The 11896-nt window shown below is 45.0% G+C and overlaps 1 protein-coding gene across 1 annotated transcript; it reads left to right on the forward strand.

Moving 5' to 3' along the window:
• Positions 1-1685: 1685 nt before the first annotated feature.
• Positions 1686-10887, forward strand: klf15 (Kruppel like factor 15). Its single transcript, XM_027031600.3, has 3 exons — positions 1686-1858; positions 2970-4219; positions 7863-10887. The coding sequence occupies exons 2-3, from the start codon at positions 3045-3047 to the stop codon at positions 8029-8031; spliced, it is 1344 nt and encodes a 447-aa protein (XP_026887401.2). The 5' UTR covers positions 1686-1858; positions 2970-3044; the 3' UTR covers positions 8032-10887.
• Positions 10888-11896: the final 1009 nt, after the last annotated feature.

Below are 11896 nucleotides of genomic sequence, written 5' to 3' on the forward strand. Positions count from 1 at the left end.
CCCATGATCACTTGCTCCAGTCAACACAGGCGTGTAAATCAGCAAATACTGTTGGATGATCTTTTAAAGAGAATGACACCAAGATCCATGACATGACTACACTAAACCGATGGCTGATCACATACAAACTGGAGGGGCGTGGAGCACTGTGCCAAGGTGGGCGGGGCCTTGTATGGATTTCACTGAACATTTGTGCCTGGAAAACTCATTACATAAGAGTCTTGTCTTTTCTTGATTTGCATAGGATTTGTCTGGTGTGCTTTACTGAGAAGGGTGCAGAATGACAGTAACGATGAAGGCTAACACAACAGCAGTGGGCCTTGCTGCAGACTAAAGAAGCTGGGTAAGGTGCACTTGACCCCTCCCTGTCTAAAATTAGACTGTCCCACTGGAACGCTGCATCAAGCAGAAACCAGAACCATCCTGCGTGGGTCCCATAACCTGAAGCTCATCCCTCCTTCTAGACAACTGCTGTCCTCTGTCCTGCAGAGTGTCAGTAAAGTAATCAAATTGTAAGTAATAATGTTTGTGTTCAGGACTGATCCACTGTGAGGTTGAGTGGCACGAGTCATTTGCTTGTGCTAAAGCCAGTCCATTAGACCCCACGGCATTGGATGTTGCTGTGGTTAATTCATTTGCTAGAGGAAAACAACTGACTAGTTTCTAAAACACTTGAATTACATATTTGTTCCTGTGGTATCTTTGCCTGGAGGTTAATTCTAAACCAGCTGAACTTGGCTCTTCTAATTGTATTTAACTCTATCTGGTGAACAGTATTATCTGAGCCAATCTCCAGGAGCAGGGCTGGCCTTAACCTTCCACTTACCAGAGATAAAGTAGAACTGAAACTTTCCCATTTAAATGTAAATTACAACTGACAAATACTTAAGTACTTAAATAGTTTGTTCTGTGTTTTAATGAAATTGCTCCTTTTTTTAAACCTTAATAGAATTCTCATCATCCACAGCAACAGCGACCCTGTGCTTTCTGTCAACTTAAAAAAAAGAGACATCACACATTTAAACAGCCACACAAATATTTCATACCCACAGCTGAGATTTTCATCCAGAAATGGAAAATGAACTGAATGAATAAATAAAATAACCATAACAATTAAAAAAAATCCAAGTGTAATTTTTTAGACAGAGATCAGTGTTTGTAAACTAGAGTGTTAACAAATATTCTAATGTAGAACAAACATTACTTTTATTATACAGTAGCTTCCTAAGTAATATGATATTGCATGCATGTATTTGACTGACGATTGTAATAGCCCTTGGCTGCAATACTAAATCCTGTAATGATTGCTGTTGCTGGGAGTAATTTCAAAAGAATGTTTATGGAGGATGCAGAGACATCTGGCTTCAGTCCTTAACAGTAGTCAAGTGATAGTTAATAATGAGGTCATTCGCTGGGCTGTGGTACAACCCCTGGTCCAATTCTAACACGTCTGCATTAAACTTTTGCTTTGATCTTGGACTCCCATCGACTGCGCGCGAAGTCATCGTGCAGGTCTTTCCTGCACCAGCGTATTTGACAGAAGCCAGACCGAAAAACCTTTAACAGCGAGGCGCAGGCGTCGCCTTGAGCGTCCAGCCCCCGTCAGTCAGCGGCCAATCCCGCAGAGGTGAGCAGGCGAGCCTACACAAGACTTCCCCAACTCACTGTTATAACCCGCACAGCACTACCCATGTGACAGTAATGTAATAAGCTGCAATAGAGCCTAGGTCCCTTGCCTTTGCAATGCTAAGCTTGTCTCAAGGGCAAATCCACGTCGCTGATTGCTGAAATATTTCTCCAACAGGAGAGGAATCATACAACAGCTCCAGAGAAAGACGTCTAGCACATATTTACTGAGGTAAGTTTAATAACATTTTAATTATGCATTAGACTTCACTATAATTTGTATAGCTATTTATAACTGAGCAGTTAAAACACGCAGCAAGGAGTGTGTCGAGAGAGTTTCGAAGAATTGCCTGCTGTCCGAGAGTATTGAGTCAGGAGACACATTTGTTCCAATAGCACACAAGCTCGTGCGACGTTACTCGGGCGCGTGCTGACATCATTATTCGGAGTTTTTTCTCGGTCATAAGATGCAGAATCCCGGAGGGGGGAGGGGTACGTGGGCGCCTCAACTTTAGGATACGCGCTGTGATCTGACAGACGTTAGCAGAGTTGTTGCCAACGAGGGCTGAGGGTTTGTCAGGAATGAAAAGCGCTTTTTTTTTGCCAACTAGGACTAAACCCTCAGTTTTGTTTTTTGTTTGTTTTTGTTTTTTACACATAATTTCAGTTTATTTGTTTAAGAGAAATCTATGCAAAACAGACATTTAAAAACAGGTTTCTTCTAACATTCATCGCATTTAATATATATATATATATATATATATATATATATATATATATATATATATATATAATATATATATATTTCTATATATATTTCTAACATCTGTAGGAGATGAAAAGCAGCAATGTCTCGGAAGTTCTCGAGACATTCGCGCACCTACTCCACGTGGGACAGGGTTGAACTTTACTAGAACATAATGAAAACTGACCTTCAGAGCAAGTGCAGTGTTTAACTCAAATGGAATTAATTATGCTGTGCTGAATATGTCAACGATGTTGATCACTGTCCAGATTCAGACAGGCTGGGATCTGTATTAAGATTAATATTGTGCACACACATACACACAGACACAAACATATCTTCAACTGAAATTATTTTTCATGTCGTGGATGTGTACATTCTGTTATGCTTAGCAATTCTAGCACTGTTTGTGAACATAAGCTCCAAGCTTTTATCCTGGTTACCACACACGTGCTTTCAACAAGGCAATAACAGACTTTATCACTTATTTTGGTTGCCATATGGACAACTTTTACAATGCAATGTTTGCCATGTGCAGATGAGATTGTGCCTTGCAACATGTGCTTTTATCAGTTCTGTTTTTATTCTTCTCATAAAGGCTCAATGAGCTAAAATCATCCGTAAGAGACAGCCAAGGGAAGGACGTGCGTTTTTGGACTGGCGGCGACCAGGAATGGTGGATCGCTTGCTGGTGGAAGAACAAACGTTCCTGCCTTACAGTTGCACTGTGCCAGCCCACCATCACTCGGACATGGTGACAGACGAGGGCGTTTACCACGTGCTGCCCTCTCCGTTTTCTGAGGATGAGCTGAGTGACTCGTCCAGCTCACGCTCCTGCTCCAGCCCCGAGTCGCACGTGCTCGGCTCCAGTTGCAGCAGCTCTGGCGGCGAGAGCCAAGATGGCCTCCTGGACTTCTTCCTGTCACAGGCTTCCCTGAGTCAGTCGTCTCCTCCCCAGAGCTCAGCTCCGGCCATGGTTCCTCCTGTCCTCCCCATGGGTCTGGCCTGGGAGTCTCGGAGGGATCGGGCCATCGCCAAAGAGGAATGCTTTGAGTTTCCCATATTTCCTGGAGACCTGGAGGAGCATGCAGGGCTGCTGTTTCAGCCTACACTGGAGGAGATTGAGGAGTTTCTAGAGGAGAATATGGAGGTGGTAGCCTTAAATGAGGAAGTCAGCAATGGGGCCCTGACTAGTATGAGTGAACAGGTGTCTTCACCAGAACCACAGACACAAAGCCCAGACCAAACAGTGCCCATCTCCAGTGTGTCCTGCACAGCTGCCACTGAGCCCGAGGGCATGCAGGGTTTGCCAAGCCCCTCTGGAGCCACTCACACTGGGCTGAAGAATGAGGACTCCAGTGGGAAGGCATCACCGGTGGAGAGCTCAGGGTTGCCAGTTGTCCTGCAGATCCAGCCCATTCAGATCAAACAGGAGCCCAGCGCCAACTCCCCACCCGCCGTGCAGCCGGCGCCGCCCGCTTCTGACATCAAAATCGCCCAGCTGCTCGTCAACATCCAGGGGCAGACGTTCACGCTGGTGCCCCACATGATGCCGCCGGCTAGCCTCAGCAGCCCCTCCTCCAAGTTTGTCCGGATCGCTCCTGTGCCAATCGCGGCCAAGCCTGCCGTGCTCGGAGAGAACGCATCTGGCAGCCTGCAGGGAGGAGGCCTCTTGGTTGGAGGTCAGAAATTCCAGAAAAGTTCCGTAGCTGATCTCATTAAAATGCACAAGTGCACTTTTCCGGGATGTACCAAGATGTACACCAAGAGCAGCCATTTGAAGGCCCACCTGAGAAGACACACGGGGGAGAAACCATTCGCCTGCACCTGGCCAGGCTGCGGCTGGAGGTCAGTATGGGCACACGGTTGTACTGGGCACGTCATTCCTTATACCTGAACTGCTGGACAATAGTGTCACATTTACCAGAAAGTGTCTTCATCACTTAGAAACATCTGTAAAGGACCACAGATATGATAACAAATGCTTCATGAAGTAAAAGTTCAGGGCTAGTGTGGGTTAAACAGGTATTTGTCTCCATGTCTTGTGTTGGGTCCTCCATTTTATGTTTGGAGTTTGAATCTTGAAGATGTTATAAATGGCTGAGTTTTCCAAATCACGGTTAACTGTTAGAGGCTCCTGAGGTGATCAGTGACTGAGCATTGCAAGAGCAGTGGAGCAGATCACCACCTGTTGATTTTTCATCTGTGAACTTAAAACAGGAGTTAGTAGGGTGTTTGAATGAAACATATTCATGAAATGCATCCAAAATAGGTAGTGCACAAAGTCAAAATATGTTTTTTGTGCCACTTTGTGCTGTAATAGCAGTAGATAAGATATGCTAGCATCTCGAATCTTGGCTGACTGCATATTTGGGACGGCCTTGTAGGATTAAGAGATGGCAAGTCCTTTAAAGCAGACATCATCTGTTATAAAAGCTATATGCAGTTTGCCCTTTGAATGTGGTCTCATTTGGTGTTATCTCTGTTGTTTGGAGATTAGATAACGCCTTTGATGTGATGTCAGACTTTGCCCCATACAACCACTTTTGTTTGTTCTCTGTTTATATAGTGCCTTCTACAGTTATTGCAAGCACGCTTCAGAAACTCAAAAAACTCCCATAATGAAGACATGATTGCCTGTCAAGATAATATGTCTGTCATTCAGACAAACATCTAATTGGGGATTGACTAGATGAGGATTTCCCAGTAAGATTTTCAGTCTCATAAGGTCTTCAGGTGTTGTCTTGAAGTTAATGACCAGATTAACATGAGTTGCTAGACATTAATGTTCCCTCAAGCGGTTTCACTTTAAACTGCTCTTTCATAACCTGCACTCGGCCCAGTTTAAAGCCTTCAGAGTCAAAAGGTCTCGGACACACTCCCCAGAATCCGAGTCGTGTTCAGATCCTGAGTTCCCTGCTCTGAGTCAGCAGGGTCGTCATTGATCCATCCTGGCTTCTGAGCTATGGGCTCGTCCAGCACCTCGGCCCCCTCATAAACGTAAGTGAGGTGTTGTGTGGAGGAAGGACTGTAGGGTGGCACTGTGCTGATCTCGGTGCCAGTGCCTGACCTTCAGTAGGCTGGGTGTCTGAGCCAGACCTCACGAATGTGGTCGGGCGCGCGGAACACAGAGCCCAGCTGCCTGGCTTCTCTTATCTACTGCCAGCATGTTTAACATGTTTAGCACTCCTCACAGAAAAGAGGCCACGGCCACACACACACACACACACACACACCTGCACACAGACTACTTTAAGAAAGGTATTCACCACAGACACGCTTTTAACCAATCATTTGAAGTATGAGATATTGGCAGCTTGGTTAGTGTATCAGTCTACAGAATAAACACCACAGTTATTAAATACATAGTTGCACATGTTTGCACCTGCAGTCTGCAGCTCTGTTCCCTCTTCCACCCATATGCCTACAAACCTGTGGAACAGTCTTTCCACCAGCCAGCCGTGCCAATGCAGACCCACAAGTTCAAAAACAGATGGAAAATATCCCACCGTTTACACCATGCACAGTTTACAATACAAACACTTCCCCATGCATTTATTTACAAAATGAAATTAGTCTTTCCTGTCCTCTGCATTTAGACCCAAAAATGTTAGAAAGCACAGCTCCAGGTGGGATGAGTTGGAATTGTGCATGCTGTTATTCTGGTGTTCAATGATGCGCTCCTAGCTGGTACGACACTGTTTATGTTGCGGAAGCCTGTAATGGGTTAAATCCCCAGGCTTTCTGCTGGTATAATACTAGAAATGACTCTGTGTGTGTGTGTGTGTGTGTGTGTGTGTGTGTGTGTGTGTGTGTGTGTGTGTGTGTGTGTGTGGCTATAGAGGTCAGTTTACAGCTGGTGTTAAAAAGTGTGTTGGAACAGCGCTCAGTGTGGGACTTTTGAAGGCAGTTTAGCAGGGCTATGCCCACGGGGCAGCCACACACACACACACACACACAGACACACACATGAATGCATGTGCATGCACACAGATGCACGCATGCACACGCTCACACACAGATGCATACACACGTTACTGCACTATATGCAAAATGCAATCCTTCAGTTGTTTGGCATGTGTAGCTATCATCTATTTCCCAGGGTGAGGTTGTGTTTTCATCTGAGACTACTGGAGATGAGTGTGTTTAACCAGAAGTATTTTGACTTGTGGTTTATTTGTGTCATCCAGCTTGGTACATTTCGCCTCGTACCCTGAAGACAGTTTGTTCTGCAAGTGGGTGTTTTCCAGTCTGCAGCAGTACTGGTCCTGTTGAAGCTTGTTAGGAAAGCAATGTTAAAGGGGGAGAGAGAGAGAGAGGAAGAGGGGGAGAGAGAGAGGGGGAGAGAGAGAGAGGGAGAGAGGGAGGAGGGAGAGAGGGAGGGGGGAGAGAGGGAGGGGGGAGAGAGGGAGAGGGGGATAGAGAGGGATTGAGAGAGATTCGGGGAAAGAATGGTTTTTATAACCTTTCTAATGCTTTACAAGTGTTTCCAGGATATTAGTAAACATGGTACCTTACCTGAAGCCCAAATGAATTCATGCACAGGCTGGTGGGCGCGACTGGACGTCACATGACACAAAACTTTCAGACTCTGGTCAAAGAGAAGCCGGTGGGTTGTTTTCAAGGACAGTGTAAACTTGTCATTCGTTCATAGAACTAGACTTTCATCCACGAGTGTCTCTGACTGACATTCTGTGTCATTACCTCATGTTCCACAGATTTATAAATCTAGCAGCAGATATGGCTGTGCGAAATTATCCTTTGACTGCTCTAATTAGCACTCTGCAGCATTTGGCTTGGGACTGCATAAACCCGATTACCCAATGGTCTCCTGCATATTGTTTCTGGTTAGGTTCAAACCGGTTAAACTGATTTCGCTTCTCAGTTGACAACAGACATGTTTTAAAGGTCTGTGAGGCAGGATCACACCATGTGGCCCTCAGGACATAAGACAGAGAGCTTCTGGTACAGGTTGTTGCTGAGTGCAAGTGCGTGGCAGATTTCAACGACACTGCGCTTGTGCTACGTGTCAGGTGACGGCGAGCCAGCACAGGTGACTGAGCCAGGGAGCACTGAGCTAGGCCAGAGAGCATTCTTCTGGCTTCAGCTGTTTGAGTTTGCTTCTTATTCATTTGAAGTCTGCTGTTACACTATTCTGTTGCTGTGTGTGTGTGTGTGTGTGTGTGTGTGTGTGTGTGTGTGTGTGTGTGTGTGTGTGTGTGTGTGTGTGTGTGTGTGTGTGTGTGTGCAAGGGGGAGGAGAGAGCCATAGACTAATGCTTTTACAAAAGTGTCCTTAATAACCCAGTTTGTTTGTTTTATACTGTTCATCTTCAAGGTTCTTACAGAATGTTTGCTGATGTTTTGCAGGTGTTTTGAAATAAGACCAATTAAAGTACTCAGTGGAACTGAGACAGCACAAAGCAAAAAAGTCATGCTCACTCTGTGTGTGCGTGTGTCTGTGCGTGTGTGTGTGTGTATTGCCCTGGCAGGTTCTCCCGCTCAGACGAGCTGTCACGCCACCGCCGTTCTCACTCCGGAGTAAAGCCATACCAGTGTCCTGTCTGTGAGAAGAAATTTGCCCGCAGTGATCACCTGTCCAAACACATCAAAGTCCATCGTTTTCCACGAAACAGCAGAACAGCACGCTCCTCCCACTGACCCCACATAACCCCCAGCAGAGAGCGAGAGAGGGAGAGAATACACGCCGAGTGGTATAAGTACAGTATAAGAGAGTGAATATGTAAGAGAGTGACCAAGTGAGAAATTACAGAGACAACAAAACAGTAGATACAAACAGGAAGTAGAGTATGAGAGTTGTGTGAACTAGTGAAAAAGCTCGTGTGCACAAGAGTGCAACAAAAGGAAATTCTCAATTGTGGTACTGTGATAATTTATTGGGTGAAGAGGAGAATGAGCTAAACCTGTTACTTGACCCAGCGTCTTCAGTGATGTCCTCGACCTTTTGTAGAGTGTATTTTTGTAGGTTATTTTGTGATAGTTTTTTATTCACATTTTATGAACAAATGGTGCATTATATTTTATGCAAAGTATTTTTTGTACTTTAAGGTGTGAACTATTGTTGATATCTAATGCATCAACATTCCTTAGCTATTAATATTATTATAATGTGTTCTTCTGTTGTCAAGGTGAGTCTAAGAAAGGTTTGTCAAAACCAAAAACCTGGGGTTCGTATGAACTACAGAGGATAACGGTCAGGACCGTGCTGTTCTAAGCTATTAGCAAACATGGAACTATTTCATCCATCTTTGTTGCTTGTAAACTGTGATAAGCTTCAGAAATAAGGGGAGGTAAACAGGGCTGGAAAGGAAATATGACACAGCACAGAGTCATATACAGTGAAAGGAGATGACACAGCACAGAGTCATATACAGTGAAAGGAGATGATAGAGTCATATACAGTGAAAGGAGATGACAGCAGTCATATACAGTGAAAGGAGATGACAGAGCACAGAGTCATATACAGTGAAAGGAGATGATAGAGTCATATACAGTGAAAGGAGATGACAGCAGTCATATACAGTGAAAGGAGATGACAGAGCACAGAGTCATATACAGTGAAAGGAGATGACACAGCACAGAGTCATATACAGTGAAAGGAGATGATAGAGTCATATACAGTGAAAGGAGATGACAGCAGTCATATACAGTGAAAGGAGATGACAGAGCACAGAGTCATATACAGTGAAAGGAGATGACAGAGCACAGAGTCAGATACAGTGAAAGGAGATGATAGAGCCATATTCAGTGAAAGGAGATGACAGAGCACAGAGTCAGATACAGTGAAAGGCAAACATGCACAGTCATCATTTGTCTGGTGGTAAATATGTGAACTGACTTGCTTTATCACCAGTGTTGAAGTTTTATTTTTAACAATAGTTCAGTTTTCACAGCTGTTTATTTTCTTTGTGTGTGTATTTCACCTGAAAACAAAGCTATAAGAAATCTAAATGTGACAAATTGAGATCTGTTGAGTCTTTCTGTCAGGTACATGTTGCTGGACAGTTCAGATGATATAAAGTGTTGCAGAACATTTGTAGTAGGAAAATGGTGTTTGTCTTGTTCAAAAAGAAATGGACGAGGCAGCAGTCTGCTTGGCCAATCTCATTATCCTCTTTATAGTGAAAGCCTATGCATTGTTAATCACTGCTTACGTAAGTGTCTGAGCATCCTTGCACTTGGAAATATTCACTGTCCATGATAGAAAAATGTTTGTTCGCCCCACCAACACTCACCGCAGTATTAAAGAAGATACTGGAATGCTGACTCACCCGTGAAGTGGGAATGTCATAGTCATACTGTGATGTGTCGTGGTGACAAACACGGACAGCAGCAACAGCAAGTGTAAAGTGCTACTCTGTTCAGACTGGAAACTCCATAATCGAGCAGTGGAGCTCTGTGCCCTTGACAAATGTAGTTTGGGACACACCTGGAGAGTTCAGCCAAAGCATAATGGGAACTCCATTCATGGTCACAGCTGGACTAATGATATGATATGCTGAGTGTATTGGCGTATGGGGAATGTGTGGAATGACCAGTGGATGCTGCTGACATGTTTTCTTTGAACACACCCATGTTTCACACAGACTTACAGTTGCAGCTTGAGGAAACATTCTGTGGAAAATATTACAGCCGCTTTGGAAATGTTGCCTGTTTGCCAAAATAAACCCCAAGACAGAACCAGAGTTTCAATTAAGGGTTCACCAGACAATTGGTGTTTGTTCTGTGCAAATCTGTGCACTAGTGCTAGCCACTAAGCTTTTATAACAAATGATATATAGCAGGAAATCTGTCATGTAGACAGCTGGAGGGAGGCACCATACCTGTGTGTCTGCCACCATCTGGTCACAACCTGTCAGGAGCAGATACACAAGCTCACGTCCTGCAAAAAGGGATCATAGAGAGCCAAGCAAAACAAATAACTGATGAGTGTGGTGAGGTGTGGTCCTGCCATCATGACATGTAGGCAGACAGGACCTCCCGAGACAGGACTGCTGTCTGTGCTGACTCCAGACTCCCGTCCTGTTGTGTGCTAACTGTGAGGTCTGACTTTATGTATGTGGGAGGATGATGAATGTTTAAGCTTCTAAACCACAGCTGACCTCCCCCCAAAAAACCCAGCAGATGAAAATGTTCCTTTTTTGAAATAGCTCAGTTAGAGCTTCATCTCGACCATCAGCCTCCTCATTTCCGCTTTGTTCCTGATAGGCGATGAACTGTAGGCAATGCCCTGACGCAGACGCATTCCTCATCCCCATGAAATGATATCTTAATATCATCATTTGTGGCCACCAATGAATGTATGGAAATATACAGACACTGTACATAATGGATTTTCATCAGAAAAGGGACAGGTATCATTCTGTACATTTCCCCATATACAATGTAAAAATAGTGTACATAATAGCAATTTAATATGTATATTATATTTTTTTCTCTCTCTTTTTCTCTTGTTCTTCATAAGATGCATTTACAAATAAAAATAACTTTTATGAATTTTCATAAGTGGCGTATTATTTCTCCATTCAACAGGCACCTTTAAAAATGTATATCAGCCTCAGATAAGGTAACGTTGAGTGGTGAGGAGGCGAACGCACGTGCTGAGAGGAGCAAGATTTAATAGGGGCAAATCCAAAGTCAGGGTTGTACCCCCCTGCCCCAAAGCGTGCAACACTGGGGCATGCAAAAACAAGAACCACCAAAACAAGACTAGGATAAGACGTGGAACAGGACCCAGACGGGACACAGGATCTGACAGGCCAGAAACAGGAACCGAACACAGGACATGATGAGGAGCAGGCACCAGCAGACACACAAACCGGGGCAACAGGAGAAGACTGAACAGGACAAGAACCAGGAGCCAGGAACAGGACCAGGATCAGGACGGGTGGCGTCTCTCACACTGGGAACAGGACCAAGCTGGGTGGTTTGCCGGATAGCCACAGATACTGGTGGGGTGACCCTGGAGGAACACACAGACACAGAACCCTCTCGGCAGCTCCCAGAGCGCACACAGGCTATGGGGAGCTTACATTTGCGCTTGAGCACCAACCGAGTGCCTAGAAATGGGTTATCTGCGCATTCACTCTGCCTGCTCACGTCTTGCGCTGCAGGCTGCTCCCCCTTGCAGCGTTGACCAAGACAGGTAGACTCTTGGCGCTTACCTGGGATCTCGTCGTCATCAAATTAAACGTGACCCTGCTTTTTCCAGGGACGACAAGATGCCCGTGTACCCGCAGCGCCAGGGGATTTGCTGTCTCTGGTTTGGTGGTGCTGAGACATTACAAACTGGTACTGCATAGAAACAGCTGAAGTTTTGTCCCAGCAAAACCACCTTCCAGAATCTCGCTCCCTTGCTATGTCCTTGTCGGGCTGTTCACTCTGTAGCGTTGAGCGGTGAGGAGGTGGGCGCGTGTGCTGAGAGGAGCGAGATTTAATAGGGGCAAATCCAAAATCAGGGTCGTTTAGGCAGTCCAGGGTCACAGAGCTGACACGAAGAATACTG

Source organism: Electrophorus electricus, chromosome 24 (genome assembly GCF_041902795.1).
Source record: "Electrophorus electricus isolate QZ-2024a chromosome 24, ASM4190279v1, whole genome shotgun sequence".
Taxonomy (NCBI): Eukaryota; Metazoa; Chordata; class Actinopteri; order Gymnotiformes; family Gymnotidae; genus Electrophorus; species Electrophorus electricus.